The sequence below is a fragment of the Dermacentor silvarum genome, chromosome 3 (assembly GCF_013339745.2).
Source record: "Dermacentor silvarum isolate Dsil-2018 chromosome 3, BIME_Dsil_1.4, whole genome shotgun sequence".
Lineage (NCBI taxonomy): Eukaryota > Metazoa > Arthropoda > Arachnida > Ixodida > Ixodidae > Dermacentor > Dermacentor silvarum.
The window spans coordinates 223,493,759-223,515,579 of NC_051156.1; the positions used below are offsets into that span (position 1 = coordinate 223,493,759).

General features: G+C 45.4%; 1 protein-coding gene across 1 annotated transcript; it reads left to right on the forward strand.

Moving 5' to 3' along the window:
• The first annotated feature begins 219 nt into the window (after positions 1-219).
• On the forward strand, positions 220-20,860 carry LOC119446762 (chromatin assembly factor 1 subunit A-A). The gene is made up of 7 exons (XM_037711302.2): positions 220-577; positions 1,783-1,892; positions 5,148-5,261; positions 6,097-6,279; positions 9,421-9,778; positions 12,623-12,836; positions 20,034-20,860. The coding sequence occupies exons 1-7, from the start codon at positions 544-546 to the stop codon at positions 20,107-20,109; spliced, it is 1,089 nt and encodes a 362-aa protein (XP_037567230.1). The 5' UTR covers positions 220-543; the 3' UTR covers positions 20,110-20,860.
• The last annotated feature ends 961 nt before the right edge of the window (positions 20,861-21,821 follow it).

Here is a 21,821-nt window from a genome sequence, read left to right on the forward strand (position 1 = left end):
TGAAATTTCACCCCTGCTTTGATTTTAGCCACCAATCAGATAACCTCCGTTTGGTTATTTCTACCCGCCTGAAGTCTATTTCACCTCCACTGTCCCTAAACATCAATGCTTTGAAAAATGATACACAGTGCTAGCAGTGCCCCTTGCGTTTATGTCAGCGTTTCTTGCAGTACCGAATGTCAACGTAACCTACTGTATTTTTTTGTCTACGCGTGATAGTTGTTTCGGCCAATCATCACTTACGGCGCAGCACATTACTTTTTCCCGCCAAATGGAGTTTCCGCGGGAGTGAGTGCGTGTGGGTACTGTGTGGTATTTTGCGAGCAAGAAAGATTTTGATGCTAAAATCTTGAGAAGTTCCTTTTGGGATCACTGCAACTTCACGTACTCTCTCTCTCTCGTTCGTTCTCCCGCCGTGCGCAAGAGCACTGCCAAACTTTGAGGATGTGTGTGTCAACATAGATTGCCGTGCTTTAGTGTCGTGTTGCATAGTTCACCGTTGGTGCAGTGTTCATTGGTGAGGCCGATCCTGTCTCTGACGCGATGCCTTGCACACCTTCCAAGAAAATGAAGCAGTGTAAGTCTTCAGCTTCATGACGGTTCCATTGACGTTAAAAAATGCTGAGTAGCTGTTGCTACTGTGAACGTATGTCGTCCACTGATGTGTTTTGCGTGATAACATCAGCTGTGCTACATGTTAATGTGTGCACCTATCATCGCAACGTATGCTGTAGTTCGCAGCATACATTCTATGTTGTAACATTGTAGCCACGGAGCTCAAGGACAAACTGCCAGGCATCAATAATATACATGATAAAAATATTGCAAAAGCGGTTAGCAGTTGATGCGCCGTTATGTCCGAACGTACATTACGTGTAAGGAAGCACAACTTCTCACCGAAACGGAAGTAAATGTAACAACAGAATGCGTGCCTCAGAGTACCAAGGTAAAATAGGCGCCATTCAGGTATTCCTAGCTTTTTCAGACTTGCTGCACATGGCACGGAATAACGTAGCAAATACCGGGTCAGTGGTTGCTCAGCTGACCACGGCTCTAACCATGTAAGCGACCGTCCCATAAGTCTCTACTTATGGGACGAACAGTACTATATGCTATCTCATTTAAAAGCCATGTACAAAATAGTTGTGTCTTGAGTTGGATCTGTGTTGAAAATGTCATTTGCATGAAAAGAAAAACAGTCCCTCTACATGTCTTTTTGCAACCCATCGTAACTGGCTCATAAAAAGGTATACTTAGGTAAATCCAGAATACTATACTCATGTTTTAACAGCTTTACCCCAAAATGCAGCACACATCAGGCTGCAGTCACTTTATCAGTAGGGATTTTTTGCACACATGATATTACTAGTGGCCATAGGTCTGCAGAATGAATGCATACTCACTCGTACTCACCAGTATTTTTGTAGGCTGTGTACTCACTCACACTCATTGGCACTCGCTCACGTTCCTACGCATGGCCACTCACCAACATTCACACGCATTTATAGTCACTTCCATTCATCATTCATACTTACCCACTCACGCTCACTGACAGTCACTCATGTTCATATTCATGCCCATTCAGAATCACCCTCACTGACTTTCGTTCATACTCGCATCCACTAACACCCTTCGTCACTCATGAATGCTCTATTTCATGTCTGCCTGTGAAATGAGCATGGAGCAAATGTGGAGCAAGTTTGACTCCGTGTACTCATGAGTACGCCAACGTATGGTAGTGGCTCTGCTTGATGATAGAAGCAAGCGTTTTGTACTGTGCAGCACGGCTTCCATTCCAAGCACTTGCGGGGAGTGCCCAGAAGCGTAAAGCAGCAGCAGAGCAAGAACCTGTGTGCAAGCAGCCACGCCCTGACCATCCAAGCCCTGGACAGGTGAGGCTTGCACCTAAGGAAACTTGGAACTTCCACTTTTCCAGATAAAAAGTGCTTCCTGTTGCTTTGAAGCATGTGTACACAGCTTTCTACTTTCATCTCTCACAATGGATAAAAATTTTGCAAATCCCACTGGATAAAAATTGAGCATTGTGGGAATCAATGTTATGTGAAGCATTTTGCAGGTTCGTTCGGAGTTCTGCTATGTGATACCATATGGAGGAACATGTTTGTGTAAGGCAAGCAATTGTCTGTGTGACGGCATCAGCAAGGAAACGATGGCAATGGCATGACAGCGATGGCATGAGGACTAATTTGGTGTACTTCAGCGAAGAAGCATTATGTTGTTGTGCTGCATAGGCCATAACATGTAATGATGTAATGTTTATGCTCATACCTATATATGCTCATGTTTATACCTATTTATGCTCATACCATATGCTCATGTTTATGCTGATGTAATGTTTATGCTCATACCATTCAGAAGTTATGCCAAAATTAAGCAAATATAGCATGAGATGTTGATGCAGCGATGTCGCACGGACTAAGGTAACATCTGATGGTTATTGAAGGAAGAATGGCGATAAGAATTGTATGCACGGAGCAACACATATCTTCTTAAGCATTGCATACCCCTTGTGTCATAGTGGCAACGTAGCCATTCTGGAGGATTGGCAAAAGAGTGTGGTAGATGAAATATAAGAAATGAGGTCATTGAGCATCGTGCATTATTCTATTAAGAGGTCCATGTGCTTTAGTGGTACCTATAAGTTGGCACTATTTGTGATCATTGTGATTTATTGTTTTATTAAAGACCAACTGCAAAAAAAATCTTGGACCGCATGAAAATCCTAGCTTAATATAACGTAGTGCAATATTTGCCGTTCTAAATATGAGTGGGAGTGTCACGAAAGCTTGCAAAAAAAGCTGTTTTGGGTACTTAAACTGACAAAAACGCTGCCATTACCACTCATTGCAACTGATGCATGACAACGCGCAGCTCCTCGCAATCTCGGAGGCCATGCTGCTGAGTAGCATAGTTACCGTGAGCACCGCAGAGTGCCGCGACGAACCCATTCCCCGTGTGAGACGCTCAGACTACTGCGGGCTTTGATTGGTCTCCGTGGTTCGCCAGGTGTGGCTATGTGAACCAGCCGGAGAGAGAGAGAGAAAAAAAAAGAGCCTTTACAATTACTGGCTTTACCAAGATTGGTTGAGTGGTCTATGCTATTCATTTATAACAACTTTAGCCAAAGCGAAATTCCATTGCAGTTGGCCTTCAGCCAGAACATAGACACCCTCACTGGCACTACTTCATCGCTCAAAATTAAACCACACTGCCCAGCCCGACACACCAAAAAAATGGAATTGGTGATCATAATAATTTTTCTCATTAATATTTGCTTCAGCCAAGGAGACTTGACCATGCTAAGCAAATGCATGCTAAGCAGGACATGTATTCAAGAATAAAACAAAGATTAGTGGGTGATGATCTAGCTCTGTAGGATGTGCCTGTGTAAGCATTGCTTTATCTCCTTCATGGACAGTAATAGAATTGTAGAAACAGTGACAAACAAACACATCAAGCAGATAGGCTAAATAAAGTAAGGACTGCCACTGGTGCACAGGAGAAAGATCAGTTGATGTACTCAATAGATGGAGGATTGTCACACTGCACAGGAGTTTCATGTATAACTATTACATGTGGAGAGAGACAGCAAACGACAGTACAAAGTGGTAACCTGTTCAAGGATACTACATGGAATCAGCATGCAACATGGAATGTCAAAGTCCTGGTGAGCCATTGGTTCGTGACCCTTGCACTGTGCTTCAGCCATGTGCAACTGAGGCGGGTGTTGAACAGCTTGTGTTTTGCTTTAAAATGAAATTTACTTGCAATGCTTTCATTTTCAAAAGTGTGCATTTACTGTAGCTTACTCCCTGCACACACCTGCAGTGCAAGATGAACACAGTACAGTGCTGGTACTATTCATGATTCTGCCATCAGAAGACATTGCTGCACCTATGTTGGTGTGGGATAACCCCTCCATGTGTTTGCAGTCACCACTGTACTAGTGTTAACTTTTCTTGCATTCTTTATCATCGCTCGCCTTCCTTTGTGCAGTCTCATAAAGTTTCCCCACAACCCAGATTTTCAGAAGGAGAAACATTTTATTCCACTCCTTCCCGACGCATGCACGTGCAAATGCACATGTGCAGAAAAAGGCTGTAGCAGATCTGCAGTCTCAGGTGGAAGGGTGCCGCTGGTTTGAAGAAATGTCAACATTTATTGCATTTGTATTTTTATGTTTACATGTGTGCAAATTCTTATCTATACACATCCTAATTAATATAAGCTCAATGAAATATCATGCTTCAGGTATTCCCAATGATGTCACATGGACAGCCAATAAGAATGCTCGCCTAAGTGACATCACTAACTTATTCTACGTAGAATAGGCAGATGCGACAGAGGGCAGCACCACTCCAATGTATAGTGATGCAGATGTTTAAAACCTGATAATAAATTACATGGTTTATTCAAAGCATGTAAATTTGCCCCTTGATAATCACAAGAACTTACCTTGTTGATCCAGTCAAAATCATTTCAGGGACCCTTTAGCTAATTAGCTGCCAAATTCTCATTGCAAGCCAACTTGAAGTCAACAAAATGATTTATTGACACATCTATTACATACTTGCTGCACTACAAAAGCTAGTATTTATTTGCCATGAATTAGTACTGTTACAAGAGATGGACCAGAAATGGTTACAAATATTACATGCACAGCCATTTGCTGCATCCATTGTAATTTTTCAGCTACATGGTAACTTTTGAGGTGCTGTAGTGGTAGAGATTTTATTCTTCTAAAGAAAAGTGTATTCAAGCAAGTGAAGTTCAGCTATTTATTCTTGCCAGTGTTCCAGTTATAATCAGCATTAATGTTTTTTATTAGACATTCTTGTTTTTCAATATCATGCACTCATTCCATTTTCTGTTTCTTAGATTTAAAATTCTCCCTTCCCTTGCACCCTTCCACCTTTCCTAAATGCTGCTGCCTCATTTCTTCTTGTCATTATCTTCAAGAATTATAATCCTACCGACATAGTTCTTAGCAGTTCCTATTTAATTGTAAGCAATACAATTAGCCAAGTAATGTTGAACATGCCACTTTTTATTTAAAAAAAACAAACATGGCAGGCCTACTGCAGCTACCTTACGAGAGTGTTAATGGTGTTTGTGGTTTTCTGCAGGGGACATTTAGACCGTTCGAGTTGAAAGCAGGCATGACTCTGGCACCAGCTGTACCTGCGGCCGTTAGAGAGCGCTTCGACCACCTGCTGATGGACCGCTTCCTGCAGTCAGAGGTCAGCTACAACAGCCACTAAGGCCTGAATAGACCGCGTCAGTTTTCGTTGATCAACACAGCTGTATTGAATATGACAGAAGCTATTAAGGCAGATACTTGCCCACTGTTGTGCTTGCTGGCACTACTGAAGTCCTAAGTCAGAATGCAAAAGCATTGCTTCCCATGATGTGGGTGCAAGTTAAAGGAGCTCAAAATTAATCCTGAGCCCTCCACTAAGTACAGCATCCTCCACAACCCTCTGTGCAGTTTCGGGATGTTTAAACACCACAGTTTAGCTACTGACATGCTGAACATGTCCATACAGCTATTCTGTTTGCCGATTAGCCACAATGTATGTATGGCAGTACTGCTAAATATCTTCAGCTGTAACAGTTAAAGTTCAGGGTGCTCCTGTGTTTCCACAGTACAGGCCCAAAACACAGCGTGAAAAAGAAACGACAAACATGGGCTCAGTTTGTCCGTGTTGAGCGCCCGTGTTTGTCGTTTCTTTGCTCGTTTACATTGGGTGTAAACCCAATGTAAACCCCCCCCTTTTCGCGCTGTGTTTTGTTAAGATGGAACGACACCAACTCACCCAGTTCTTAATTCTGATGCTGTAATACAGTATCACCGATGATTGCATGCATATTGGCGAAAGAACATTCAGCTGGCTAATTCAAAATTGCTTTCATTGTAGGAGCCATCTCTATCTGCTATATTTGCAAATAACATATAATCAAATAAAAATTAAAATCCAGAACCACCGAAAGTCAGCAGGCTTGCCACAGGAACAAAAGAGTTGAATTAAAGTTTGTCAGATGGCATCGTTTGACTGTGACGTGGTGTGCTTCCAGTGTACTGCAGAAATCCAATTCAACCCTCGAGGCGAACAGTGGCATCGGCACGTTCGTGAACCTCGGTCAGCACCTCGAGCCAAGTTGCTCCAGTTTTGCGAAAATGTGCGGCCTGCGTACTGGGGAACCTGGCGCCGACGAAGTCGCACAGTGTCAGGGCGCAATCCCTGGGCAAAGGACCAGGTGAGTGTTGGCACATTTCCACAGGCAGCCAAATCGGGCTTAAAGGATTAGTGTCGTCATATTTTCAACTTTTCATTTTTGTGTTAAGAAGGTCCCGGACCTCGAAACCTTAGAAAAAATACTGGCAAGCCTCAGAGTGCCCTAAATATTATACTATTTTAGCTTACACAGAAAGTGGGAGCCGAACATCACAACATTTTGGCACTCGCTACTCACTCAGTCGTCTGCTATGCTGCTACTTGTTGCCCAGCCTAATGTAGCAATATAACAGGCCACGATCCACGGCACCTTCAGGCAATGTTATCCCTTACCGTTGATACAGGTTACCAGGACAGAGAAAGTCAACTTCAAGTATGCCTTGCATGCCATGCCCTGCGTGTATACCGACTTTACTCTTGCATCTTCATCAGGTGGACATAAATGGACGCATCGTCAGAAATATCGTGCGAAGCCCTCGTTACCATTTGGTCCACTTTCACCAAAACATTGACGATTCTCTTGCAGTGAATTCACTTGTCTATTAATTTTTCCGCTCTTCTTTTGTGCTCTCTAAGTGATTCTAGTAACCTTAAAGGGGTCCTGAACCATCCCTCAGGCTTGGTAAAAAAAAAAAAAGAGTCTGCAGATAGCATACGCTGCTGTGAACATCTCAGCCAAGTTTTGCAGTCGTGTACAGCGCATGGAGATCGCAAGCAGAGCGTGAAGTCACCTTTCTCTCAAGCGCTATCTTTTCAACAGAGGCCTGTACCTCACTCTTTTCTGGACGCTTTATTTCATAATACTATATAACAGGTTCCCATATGCGGCTGCTATTGGCCAATAACAGACATCAATCAAGAAGGGTGTTTGGATCAGTGCGCTTGTTCCTACTGTTACTGTGTATAGTATTTATTGACGCAGTTTAATAAGCAGGCTGAAGTAAGCGAAAATCTGCCCTTTTCCAATTTCGGTAATAATTACGCACTTCCGGAAGAAGCCGACTATCATCTGTTCACGCTCGCCCATAGCCATCTGCATAGGAATTAAATTTTGGCCACCCTGCTTATCGGTGTTGTAGCCATTGGGTCTCGCTAATTTCAACTAGTTTTGAACACTCCACTAGCCTATAACCACGCGAAACATAAAGTCAGACCACACGGACACTTGATTGATTCTCAATAATTACAGGCATGTAAGAAACTTCTCATTAAAAGAACTGTAGTTCTTTTTTGTAAATATGAAATAATTTTGCTGTCACGAGACATTGAAAAATGCACTTATTGTGAGAATTTATGAAACGCACATTTTCTCATGAAACAGACGCTGGACTATGAGGTGGACAGTGAGGCTGAGTGGACGAGCCGAAACACCGCTAACGTGATATTTGATTGTCAATAACTCCGCTGCTGCTGAATGCATTGAAGTACTTATTGTGGCAAAGTATTTCTGAAAAAGTATAATTTAACATTACCTTGATTTGGCCAAGTTGGTTCATCTTGACAGTTTTCATAAAAACACTCTGAAGACGACGAAAGGAACACACACAACAGGATGGGCGCTGAACTTCCAACTAACGCTTATTTCAAACGATCATCTATTTTGTGCTCTGCGTATCAGGTACATCATGCATGCATCATCATACAAAAGATTGTATAAGTCAATCAGTTCATACATAATTTTGTTTACTCGATCAGTTCACATGTCTAGATACCTCGAAATAAATGTCACTTCTTTTTCATGCAACGCCAAAGACGGACAGCTGACACACTTATCACCTGCTTTCCTTATAAAATATACTTCAACTATTTCGTGTTCCATTTTTGTTTTTTCTTTCCTCAAGAAAGTTGTGTTGCAAAGCATGGGTGTACATGCACACTTTTTTTCACTCCAGAAGTATAATACCTGACTGTCAATTTGGTTTAGGAAAGGAACGCCAACGGAGACAGCCTTTTAATACTTGAAGAAATTATTTTGCAAATATTGATCGAAACTTTTGCACGTTAGGTGCTTTTCTTGATTTCAGCAAAGCCTTCGATTGCATTAATCACAACACTTTACTACTTGAATTACATTTGTATGGGATTCACGGTATGGCATTTGCCTTGATAAGACCATGTTTAGAGAACAGACAGCAATGCGTTCAATTAGGAAATCAAAAGTCATTGTACTTAACTGTGTTGAGTGGTGTTCCCCAGGAAAGTGTACTGGGTCCACTGTTATTTAATACCTATATCGATGACATTGTCAATATTGACCACAGTCGGAGTTTTGTTATATATGCATATGGATACAAGCGTGCTTTTCTCAGGCCCTGATGAAAACGAGTGAATTATTTGGTGCAATAAATTATTAGACAAACTTTTCCTCTGGTCTACCAAAAATTTAATAGAAATTAACCCATTGAAGACAAAAGCAATCGTATTCCAGGCAAAAAATAAAAAATTAGAATCAACACAATCTTTAGTTTATGCCGGCGAAGATATTCTTTTCGTCAATGAGGATAAAATTCTAGATGTCACATTTTCTTCAAACCTCAGCTGGATCCAACATATTGTTAATATTTGTAAAAAAAGCCTCTAGTAGTGTTGGTGTATTAGCTCGTTGTCGATATATCTTACCCACAAAGATGAAACTATGTACAAATATACCACGCCCTCTTTTTGTCGCATAAATTACTGCAGTTTGGTGTGGGCTACCACGTCAAAAGCTAACATATTGAAACTTCAAACGTTACAGAAGAAAGTCATAAGGCATCTAGCTACTCTAGGTTACCTCTAATCAATGCAACTTGCATGTCGGGATTATAATATTATTAAAGTTGAAAACATATGCGTTTTCCGCATTCTGCGATCCTGTTACTTCTGTTCCGATTCTTTTAAACAATTTATTAAAGATACTGCACATCTAACTACCAGAGATGTTACCTCATGCACAAGAAGTGCTGATATTTGGCTTGTGAAAAGATGTTGCAATAATTACAAATTCCGAACGCTGATATACCAATTTGGTAATGATTCTCAATAATTACAGGCATGTAAGAAACTTCTCGTTAAAAGAACTGTGGTTCTTTTTTGTAAATATGAAATAATTTTGCTGTCACGAAACATTGAAAAATGCACTTATTGTGAGAATTTATGAAACGCACATTTTCTCATGAAACAGACGCTGGACTATGAGGTGGACAGTGAGGCTGAGTGGGACGAGGAGCCCGGCGAGAGCTTGTCAGGCAGTGAGCCAGAGAGCGAGCCTGATGATTATGAAGTCGACAATGAAGTCTTTGTGCCTCACGGCTACCTGTCTGAAGACGAAGAAGAAGGCGGCGGCCCCTCAGCTGCTGCACTTCAGGTGCGGCAGCTGGAACTCCAGGATGAGCTGCGTGAGAATGGTGCTAAAGGGCCAAGGCTGCAGCCTCTGGTGGTCAGTGGCCTGGACATTGGACTGCTGGCGCGCTTTGCAGCTGTGCGGTTGAAGCCAGGCCCGTTGCGTCCCAGTTGGCAAGAGGAAAGTCTGCCCGACGATGGTAAGTTCCGGGGCAACTCTTATGACAATTTGCATGAAAATTGGGCAGACTAAAGTTTAGAATCACTGTAAGAAAGAGCATAGGTTTATCAAGGGCATGAGTTATTTTGTAGTGAGGCCACAATGTGAAAGCAGGCCTGTATCTGTGTTATGACAAAACTGGCTCTGCAGCCGTGGCCTAGCACACCAAACTAAAATTGAAACAAGCTTGCTCTATAGAATGACAGATAAATGCCCACATTAGACTACTAATAGTCATCCTACAGCATCACGAGTTGCCAAAGCTCTGCACACGCAAGAAAACACAGTATTGCCCTAAGTTTGTGGAAACAGTTTGTCTCTGGTGACACCCAGCACTGCACAAATGCCTGGGCCGGCACGGGAATCGAAGTGGCTCCCGCGCCAAGGGTAGGAATGCATCCTCCCACAGCGACATGCTAGCGTTGCTGTGGGAGGATGGCTCCCCACGACATGCTGCTAAGAAAAGTTCCCACGGCTATGCTGCTTGCTCTCTCAATAACCAATGGGCCCACTCTCGAGAGCTCAGGCAGTCTCCGTCGGCTTGGGCCTCCGCTGAGTGCGACTCTGTGCAGTATGAACACCCGCAAGCACTAGGCACCGCTCTTCGGCTTAGTGTTCAAATAAAGGAGCAGCACAAGGTACACGCTCGCCATATGTGCAAAGGCACCGTAGACGTGCTCAAGTCTGAGGCCTTAGCAAAGGGGCCAGCGGACGAGAGGAAAATGAGTACATACTGAGTGCTGTCCCGGAGAGGTCTCTCTCGCGCTCGCTCTGCCAATCGCGCCGCCGCAAATCGGTCCGTGCAAAGGCCGCCCCCGATAATCGTTGTGAGTGGAACAGGTGAATGCCTGACAAAGGCACTGGGGCGCATCAAACTTGTGGCATCCCCACAAGCTTGAGGAGTAGTTAAGGACCATGCAGGGAGTGATGGAACGAAAATGTTAGGTGTAACCTTAGAACACAGAAATACAGCAATGTAGATTGGCAAATGGGGGTAGTCGACATTCTAGTTGACATTAAGAGGGAGAAATGCTGCTGCACAGGGCCACTTAATGTGTAGAGCAAACAACTTTCTGGTCTACTAGAGTTAAGAATAGGTGCCAAGAGAAGGGAACCATAGCTGAGGATGGCAGAGAACTAGGTAGTGTGACGAAATTACAAACTTTGTAGACGTAAGGTGAGGTCAACTGGCGCAAGACAGAGGTGTTCTGCACTGGACATAAATAGGTTGATAATGATGATGATGATCTTTCTAAATTTCCAAGAAGTCATATTTTTCTTAATAAACAAAGGTGACAAGCTTCTGCAAACATGAACAAGCATTGCAAATTATTGCATTTATAACGTAATACAGTATAGACCACTTATAACGTAACCGCTTATAGTGGATATAGTGCCGGATATAGTGCGGTAACCGGATATAGCGCAGTATTTTGAGACCCGTTAATTTTCCCATAGCACTCCATGTATACACGTATCGCTTATAGTAGTGCAGTTGCGGGAAACGAAATACCGGTTACAATGCGGCTGCCTGGGAGTACGGAAGTCAGCAGAGAGGGCGAACGCTTCCCTCAAATGGGCGCCCCAAGGAGTGCTCGAGGAAGAAAGAGAGACGAAGTGGAGGAGAAGGGCACGTGGTGCGAACGAACAGCCAGTGAGGCTGAAACCAGAATCTTGAGTGCGAGTCGTAAAATATCGCAGCGCGCAAGCGAGCGAGGGCCACAAAACTGCCAACGCCGGCCAATGCTCGCTTCACGATAACGGCAGTAAACGAAACTTCAGGGAGCGGGCGGCGCCTATGGGAAGGGCGCACGCAGAGACCGTGGAATGTGAGGGAGGAGGGCGGCAGGGAAGCAGATTTCGCCTCGGCAACTCCGCCGCTTCAGTGGCTCCTCTCGCCCTACCTCGTAGCTCCCTCACTTTTGATTGTCACCGTGCGCGCCCGCCGCCGTGCAGGTGCCGCCGCTCCAGCCGGCCCGGCTCCAGCTTCCCCAAAGTTTCGTTTTCTGCCGTTATCGGGAAGCGGGCGTTTGCCGGCGTGGGGAAGTTTCGTTGGCCGACCTAGGACAGCGCCGCTGCTCACTCTGTGCCGTAGTCGCAGCGTGCAAGGTCAACATGTGACTAGAAAGTAGAGGAAGCATAAAGGAGAAAGAAGGGTTCACTGCCATTTTCTACGTGTGGCTACGGTAGCGTGGCTGAGACGTCGGCACATACACGCATGTTCCGGCGCAATGCAGAATCGGCGACCTTGACGTTTGAGAGAAGGTGAAATTTCCGCCGCATTTTTTTTTTCCTTTCATTTTTTTATTTTTTTATTTTTTTTCCGTTCACCCGCAACATTGAGGGGTCTCTCCTAAGCTTTTACTCTATGGCGGTGCCGGAGCAATGCCGGTCGGAGGCGCCGCCGCGTGATTTGGTTCGAATTGACGAGATTCGACTGTAAACTGAATGCAAGCGTTCTAGCCGCATTCCTCAACTGTCGCATACGCGTGGCGGCTCAGTGCACATGTTGTGCATATGTGCGGGCCTTGAAAATTGTTGCTTTGGTTATAGTGCGGATGTTCGCGACTCCGGCAACTTACGTTATAAGCGGTCTGGTCTACACTGTATATTGTTTAAAAATTGTCAATTTACAAGGTAACCAATCCATTTGAAGCCAGGAGGACGTTTTGACAAATCCATGCACCATCCATCATTCCCATGCTGTCTGAACCGGTATACCTGCTGCTCCTGTAGACACTAGCTCTAGAGTTCCCTCTAATGAGTTTTGAAGCAAACTCTGTGTTCTTTAGGACTGTCCCTCAAAACATCTCTCTGCATGTAGCCCTGCAGCTGCTGGGTCGACTGGTGCATGGACGTGCCTGCTGCAGCCAGGGGGAGCTAGTGCGCCAGTTCCAGTCCAAGTGGGAGGGTGCCCCTGTGGCACGTAGGCAACTGCTCGATGCCCTGCAAGCTCTGGGGCCCGAGCGTCCTCGGGGAGGAACCTGCTGGCGCCTGCCTGCCCCATCCTTGCTCCGACTTGGCATGCCGCTCTCACGGTCAGTAACACCCAACAAAATGGGCAGCAGGAACACTGTGGGCTGCAAAAAGTATGATGCATGCCCCACATGGTATCAACTTGTTCTACAACAATACTTTTTGTTGGGCAAGTTGTTTCAACATCAAGGGCAGCTAGCAGCATTAACAGAATGGGAAACACAGGAAGACAACAAAGGCTGGATTGGCACTGTGCTTCCAACTGGTATTTTAATCAGTGTTCCAACTAATAATTTTTAAAGCGAAGCTTTATATGGTTAGGGGAAACGAAATGGCTGCTGTTAGTCGCTTGTCCACAGAAAACTATCATCAGCATTGGCTTGAGCGTAGTAGGCTGTGTGATTTCTTTTATAAACCTGGTGCAGTGTTGTGGGGAAAAAATTGCCTTAGGTGGCACCCTGTGAGTGTGATAATTGTGCTGTATTTTTCAAGGGGGGATGGAGCCCTCTAGGTTGAAGCAGCACCACAATACGATTCACCATTATACGGCTGTAATGTGAAAGACAACCATGCTTCTTCATGACGAATAATTGCTCCTTTGATATAATTTTCCTTCACGTGCTTTCACATGCAACAAATACTATGTAGACTCGTGTACGGGCCGCTGTTTCTTTTTTTTTTTTTTTTCTTTTTTTACAATTGTCATGAGGTGCAGCCCCTACATGGACCTGAACCTTTTAGTCAGGATGGTGCCGGCCCAGCTGGTGACTTGTGCACACCCTCGATCTCGCCATCTAGTAGCATCATTAGGAAGTACGAAGCGCACTAAAATTCGCCGATGCTCGTGCGCAGCATTGAGGCACCGAACACGATTGCTTCATTGGAAATTTTTTTCTCCAAGTTTTGGGCTGCCAAGTTGGCGGTGCGGCCCTTACATGGGTGCAGCTTTTACAAGAGTCTATCTCTATATACAGACCACTTATAACGTAACCGCTTATAGTGCAGGACCGGATATAGTACGGTCTTTTCAGACTCTCATTAATTTTCCCATAGCACTCCATGTATACACATACCGCTTACAGTGCAGCCGCGTGAGACAAAATGCCGGTTATAATGCGGCTTCCGCGGGAAAATCTCGCCGACAAGGGCGGCAGCGAGCACGCTTCTCAACAAGGTGCGTGCTCCCGGCTGGCGTATACATTATTCAATGGAATCAAACGCTCGTTCATTCGGACTTATTTGGCCGCACATCAGTTAATTCGGACTACTTTCGGAGCTCGGTGAGCGGGGAGCGTCGCAAATGTGCGACGCAAAAGAGCAAGAACGGCTCTAACGTCCAACCGAAACGAAGCAGTGGAGTCCGCATCGCCACAGCCATCAGTTGAAATCGTACGCGAATGACAGCAACGCCGGAACGCTTCGAGCCTATTTGTGTCTTTAAAGCCTGTATTCTTGCGTTTACCGCTGCGCATAACACCGCGTTGGCCGCAAGCTTTCATAACTGCGTACAGTTAAACCTGCTTATAACGAACCTCCATATAACGAATTCCTTAATATAACGAAGTTTTTCGATTCCCCGCCGTTACTCTATAGAAGCCTCTATGTATTTGAGACCTCTACGTAACGAAGTGGCAGCGGGAGACCCCCTCGATATAACGAATTTTCCCCTCCGACCACCTAGAGATTTCGCCCCAAATTTTGTCATTTTTGCGCGAGCAGCAACCGGAAGCACCTTCTCCGCCGCGATGAAATGCGAAGCAAGCGCACGTGTGCCTGCGTGCGTGTGCAAGGCGGCCCTGCATCCCTCGACCCAGCGATCGTGGGCGTGACCTTTCCCCCTCCCTTCATTCAAATCTCATCCTGCCGCTTGCTGCAGCTGGCCTAGCCCGCCAAGCCACCACTCTCTCCTTTTCCAGCTGATGTTGCCGACGCGCTGGTACACGCTGTGGCACATCAGACTCTATGAGCGCGGACACGCGCTGTCAAACGCTGGCAGCGTGTGGAAGCGCCGCTGGAGAAGCGAGCGAAGTGACCTTCGTGCTGTTGCCTATCGCTTCAACGCAAACTGAGCGCCGAGAACACAGCACGCAGAAAGCTACGAGCCGCCGACACACCTACACTACTACTGCTAGACTCTGCCTCAATGCAGATCGCTTTGAAGATAAGGCCTGCGCGACCGCGCGCCGCCCCGCTATCCCTCCCCCCTCGCTCCCTCGCCGGTGCCTCGAGCGCAACGGAAGAAGGCGCGCTTCCTCCCTGCTTTTCTTGCGCGCACGAGATTTAGACGCGGTCGTCGGCTCCCCTCGCACGTTTTCACTGGCACATACAGCATACGGCGCACGGCAACTGCGTTATCGCCCTCGGACTTTAGGGTACGGCCACGCTAGCGGCAAAAACGCGCGGCAACGCGTCATGCCGCGCGCGGCAAAAGCGGCAGGAATCGGGGGTCTTGCGGCGTGCCGCGCGAAATGGGTTCTGCGGCAAATGCCGCGTGCCGCGAGATGAAGAACCAATCAAGAGTGACGAGGGTGACGTCACAGAGCCATCACAACCGGAACGCCGGTCCGCGCCAGGTTTTCAATCGACGATCGTCGTCTCTCGCATGAAACAACGAGCGCTCGCGGTGTTGCTCGCCCGTTCAGAGAGCGCGTGAGATCTTGGGCGCGATCTTGTACGCGTTCGAAAATGGAACGGAACGCCTCCGTTCCATTTTGCAACGCGTACAAGATCGCGCCCCTTATCGCGCTGCCGCGCAGCGAGACGCGCGTGCCACGGTGGCCTCGCGGCAAGGCGTTGACACTCGCTGCATGACGCGCGCGTTTTTTGCCGCTAGCGCGGCCGTACCCTTATATACGGAATATCTATGAGCCAAAACCAATTTTAGGGCCACAACGCGTCATGGGCACCATCTTTATATAGCAAATACAGATCTCAAGGGCCATACTTTTGCTGGCGGAAACCGAAAATACGTCATAGTTGTCGCCCCCGGCAATTTGGGCGGCCAATGCCATCGTCAAGCCACCAAGCCAAGCGACATGAAAAGTCAAAATGGCCGCTCGGGCCAGCGCGGGGTGGCAGTTCGCAACGTATGATGCGGGAACGGTCCCACAGTTGCGACGCAACAGCGGGGTTACCAATGCATTGAGTTCTAAGGGAGCTGTGCCGGGACCGGTCGAAAACGACGTAACAGCCGGGAAAACGCAGCCCCCAGGAACGTAACAGCGAGGTTCTACTGTAACACTATACGACGCTACGACGCCATCGTGACGCTCGCTCTTCGTTTCCGATGCCTCGCGCTTTTGCGAAACGACACGCGTCCACGCATCCGGTACCTGGTGTGACATTCCGAGGATGAGTGCTTCAAAGAAAACGGAAAACGGGTGCGCGTTACAATTGAGGGCGCGTTAGAATCGAGTAAATACGGTAAACGTTTATTTTTCGAATTTTCGTGCCGAACCTGCATATAACGAAATCCTCTTTATAACGAAGTTTTTCGGCAATTTCTCAATTTCGTTATATCCAGGTTTAACTGTAGTTGTCATCCATGATCGCGTCGATAGCGGCCGCGGTTTTCTCCGCAGCGGTTGCGGCGAACAGTAGTTTCGTTTTTACTCGGCACGCACGTCGGCCGCGTGCCTAAAAAACTGCGTAGTCGCCATCGATGATCGCATTGATAGCGACCGCGGTTTCGACTGCAGATGTTGCAGCGAATGGTTGTTAATTCGTCCAGACTTGGTGCGTGCATCAGGCGTGTGCCTTCAGCACCGCAAAGTCTTTTTTTTTTTTTTTTTCGCAGCGGTTGCGGCAAATAGTTGTTTCGTTTTGGCTCGGTGCAAAGCTGTCATACTTGAAGAGCACCGGCTGCATCGCGATTGTGTTTTCGCCAGCTCACTGGCGAAAACGTAATCGCGATGTACGCGCGATAGTACAAAGCATGTCTACATGCTTGGTCTACATGTTTTGCATATGTGCAGGGCTTGAAAATCGTTGTTTTGGTTATAGTGCGGTACCGCTTATAGTGCAGATATTCGCAACTACGGCGACTTCCGTTATAAGCGATCTACACTCTAAGAAACTGGGTGCGCGGCAGTGTTTTTACATGAGACAGGCGGGTGAATATTGCGGTGAAGCTGCCATGGCCGGCAGCCACTGTTCTGGATCGCATACGCCTCGTGCATTTTCTTGTGTACATGGGATCTAGCGGCAGGAAAACGTACAATACAATCGCAGTTTGGCGATGTACTGAACGTTGGTGCTGTGCTGAAAGGTCGTGTTTTCTGGGAATGTATAAACCGGTAAAATATGAGCGTAACTGTATGGGGTCATTTTTTGTGTTCTCAATCACGAAAGTTGGCGCTGGGAAATCGTATGTAACAGGATTGCATCAATGAAGTTCTTCTGTATATCCTTTTTATGCACTGAGATGTTGAAATAAAGTTATTTTTCCACACTGTAGTTTGCTGAAACATTTTCTCCAGTCACGTAAAATTTTTATCGCCTGCTAAATTTCTGTCATATATTGTTAAATATTGCGGGGTTTAACATCACAAAACTGCACAGCGGGTCATGAGGGACACTGTAGTGGAATCTTCCAGATTAATTTTAACCACCTGGGGTGGTTTAACCACCCGATGCATGGTACATGAGCATTCTTGCATTCTGCTCTCATCTGAATATAGCCGCTGCGACTGGAATCGATCGCGCAACCTCGGGCTTAGCAGCACAACACTATAACTGAACCACCACAGTTGACTTTCATATATTGCATTGTACCCACTGAATTTGGATTGTACACCTCACATCTGTGATAACCCTTTAGGGCTGCAATTTGTTAAAAGTAGGGGTGTGTGAATGTCAAAATTTTCTAATACAAATAAATTACAAATACTTACCTTAACTTTTTCCTTACCACACCCATTGGGCATGGTTAGCCCTCTATCGATGTTCGAAACGCCGCTTTCGAGACTGTCCACGCTGCTCACGGACATACTTCGCTATCTGACGTGAAGGAGGAGAACGATATTTCAGTCTTCTAAGCAGTTTGCTTTTTTCCCACGAGGTAGTAATTTTTAAATGCGCTCTGAAGTTTCCCAGTCGTCAAAGGAGAACGAAAAAATGGCCGCCCGCTATCAGTGGTTTGAAACGCCGCTTTCGAGACCTTCTGCGGCGCTCACGAACCGGACCCACTGCGCCATCAGACGTGAAAGAGGAGAAACTATTTTTTGTTTTCTAAGCAGTTAGCTTTTTTCCCGCCAAGCGGTAATTTTTAAACACACTCCAACGTTTCGCAATCAAAGCAGAAAGCAAAAATGTCCGGCTCCAGAAACGGCACACGCGCTTCGGGTTATCGCAGATATCACGATTCCGCTGCCTCTGCAGTTGATCTTATCAATACATCGAATAGCAGCGAGTCAGAGGGCGCTGACTTTTCGTCGGACTTTGAGTGTGAAAGCGACGACGACGCAAACCAGCTTGGAACATCGGCAGCCGCAGCCCACCACGCTCAACTGTAGTGCTTGAAGTTAAATTTTTGTAGCGAAATACCTTTTCAATGAAAAATTTTGATTTTTTCGGAGATAGTGACTAATAGACGTCAATACATTTTATATATCTCATAATTTTTATTAACATTTTTTTCTTGGTAGATACAAGCGTGTCTTTAGAAACTTTTTTCAATTTTATTGCGTAATCTTGATTTTAACAATTTATGTCTTTTTTATAACATACTTCTCGTTAATAAAACATTTATGCGTGAAAAGTGCATTCATTTTGCTTTCTGTTTATGTATTACATTAAATATTGAGTGCAGTAGTTCCTTCAGAAAAAAACATCTGCCATAACATACAAAAAACACCTATTTTCCCCATATTAAGGAAAGGGTTAATATTGAATAATGATATACAGATGCATTTATGTATTAGCAAGTTTGGTTATCTTAAAGGGGCCCTGAACCACTTTTTATCAAAGTGGAGAAAGACATTTTAAGTGAAAATAGGCTTTCAGAAATACTTGGAGTTATTGGCAATCAAACATGGCCTCCGCTGCACTTCCGTTCCTTCTTCAATGCCTTGCACTGCAAAGGCTACAGCGAGGTGGAGCGTGGCCACAACACTCAGCCTTCGAAACGTCATCGTGGCGCGCAATTCAAATTTCATTTTGGATGTTAACGTAGATGCCACGACTTTCGATTTTGGTGCCTACGACGTGCTAAACGTAAGCCAAACGTGGTTGTTCTCACCAAGCCGCAGTGCACTTAGCCAGTGGACTCGTGGTGGCACCCGCAGCGGCCACGGTGTAGCTGATCGCAGCGACCAATAGTGGCAGCGTATTGGAATGTGCTTTATTATGAAATAAAGCACACAGAAAAGAGTGAGGGTCATGGCCTCTGTTGAAATAAGAGCGTTTGAGAGAAAGGGGAGTCCGCGCTCTGCTTGCGAGCTCCCCGCACCGGGTACGACAGCAAAACTTGGCTGAGATGTTCACAGCAGCGTATGCTACCCGCAAACTGTGTTATATCACCAAGCCCGAGGGGTGGTTCAGGGCCCCCTTAACATGTTGGAACATCGCAATTACATTGTCAATAGTGAAAAATTTGGCTAGTAAGCCGTTATACTAAAACATTGTGTTTCTCATGTTAACATTGTAAATTGAGTAATTCCCGCTAGCTGTATGTTCTTGCCAACCTGTGCCTTATTATACAATGTCAAATACCCGTAAACTCAAAGGCGTTTGACCCTATGCCAGCCATCACACATCACATTTGTAGTCAAGCAGTAAGCTCAGGTTTGGGGTTGGCGTGCAAAAGAGTGCACCCTCGCTGTCAGCAAACCCATGCCCCTTGCTACTGAGAAGCTGGCTTTCCCGCAAAGCTTAGACATTCATGGCTGAGCTTGCTTTGCATGCAAGATTTTGCCTAGCAGCATGAAATTATCACAAAATTCAGCACAAAATCAGACACATATTCTTAGATTAGATAGAAGCATATGCTAAGAACCGTGTTTGCTCCCACGCAGCCGGCAATATATTCGATTTGTTTCTAATATATGTACCCAACCGAATATCCGAAGATTTTCTAATACCTAATTTTTGAGTCCAATACGAATATTAAAAATATAGTATATTATAATATTCGAAATTTCTGAATATTCGCATACACCTAGGTAAAACATTTGAAATAAGTAAATTTGAATTTTGTGCACATTGCGTGTGGCCCATTGATGTGATGCAAGTATAGATCTTAGTGATGGTCAACCCTGCAGGCCCGCGGGTCCTCTGGATCGTCTTTGGAGCCGAGAGACTGGGAGTCAGGCCACACCAGTCGAGTCACGGCAGTGAAGACTATGGCTCAGTTGCTGCACAACCACAAAGTGTGGTTTTTCCACTAGTGCTTGCAGATTTGGGAACTGTGTGCAAGACAAGCCCATAGACTTTCTCTGGACTACCATTCAGCGGACTTCAAAGCAGGTCTGCAGTGACATGGTGCACACCTGTTTGCTGCAGAAGGGAAAGTTTGTGCCCTTGGCAGCCAGAGAGCCAGCCACTGTGACACCATCTGCTCTTATGCAGAAAAACACCACTTAGCAGGAAACTGTGTCGAACTTGCTAGTTCGTGTCAGCCTCCTGCTCCAAAATTTGTTCATTGCACTTTTAGCACCTTGACACACAAACCTCCAATTACAACAGGCCTAGTAGCCACAGAGATGGCTTCTCTGTGCATGTTCAGATCTGTAGATAAAATTGCGCAACCAGGTAAGCACTCCTTTGACTAAACTGAACAGTAGTTCTGCCCAGTGCCAGTATCACTACCGTCTTTTCATCTGTGCTTTAAATGGAATAGTTGGTGCTAGTTGGTCTAGTACAGACAATGATCTGCTGACTTGTACTTCAATTTACACTAGAACGCACAAGACACTCAAGATATGTCTTTTATGTAATTTTGCCCAACTGCTGGTGGGCCATCTGATGAATGATGTAGCACAGCATAGGTTGTTGCTGGCTGGTTTCACCATGGCACAGTTCCTTTGTACTTTTCAAAGTATTGCTGTGGAATTCTTGCGTTTTAAATAAACAGATTTTTCTTGCTGCAGATTTTATGAGACCAATTGACTTCCTTGCAAATTGTAGTGCATGCCTCAACAAATGTTGGAGAAATATTCTCCCAAAATGTTAAAAAAGTCCTGTTTGAAACACTTCTTTTCCCTCATCTCTGCGTCTTCAAAGTTAGGTCAAAGCACTGCAACACACACATTTGCACTCTTTCTATTCATATCACCTTATGACACTTCATTGTGTGTAACTACTTTGCTAGTAATTGCACTGCTTGTCTGGCAGTGTAGGTGCAACAACTAACCAGCACCAAAAAGCCAGTCTGGAGGTTATCCAGACTGGCTTTAGGAAGTGCTGCATACCAAACGTACTCAGCGGCACAGAGGACGGCATTGTTTGGGGTGCCGAGGGCGCCGGTGAAGCATCTAACAAGGACAACTTCTCTGGCAGTTTCGACGAGGATGCAGCTTGGAACATCAATTAGCGAGACTTAGTAGCAGAGCTTATGGTAAATAAAGGTATGTCATGCTCCAAGTTTTTAATTTTTCTAAAAATATATGTCGACCTATATACGAATTGTAATTTTTTATTACTTAGCGAGTTTAATACACAGGGATCGATCTACATTCGTGTTCGACCTATCTTTGAGTAAATACGCTACATCAAACGTCAGAGTTGCCACCTGCTAAACTGAAAAAGTAACATCTGACTGTGCAGCTTAGTTACGTGCAGTACTATGTTTTTGCAAGTAAGTAAGCCTCTTGTGTAGCTAATTGCCAGGGCGAGAAACCATCTCATGTGCAAATTTAAACTATGCTTCATACATAATGCAACAATTTTTACCCTCTACCCCTCTATACTTGGACAGCTTTATATTTTGCAGGCAACTCTAGGGAAGCTACTTAAGTAGTGCAGCCCTAAAAGTCTCACTTCGCGCATTTTGCAGTTATTTCGGATCTGCGAGGCTTCCTCTGCAATCGTAATGTCACACATTACAGTTA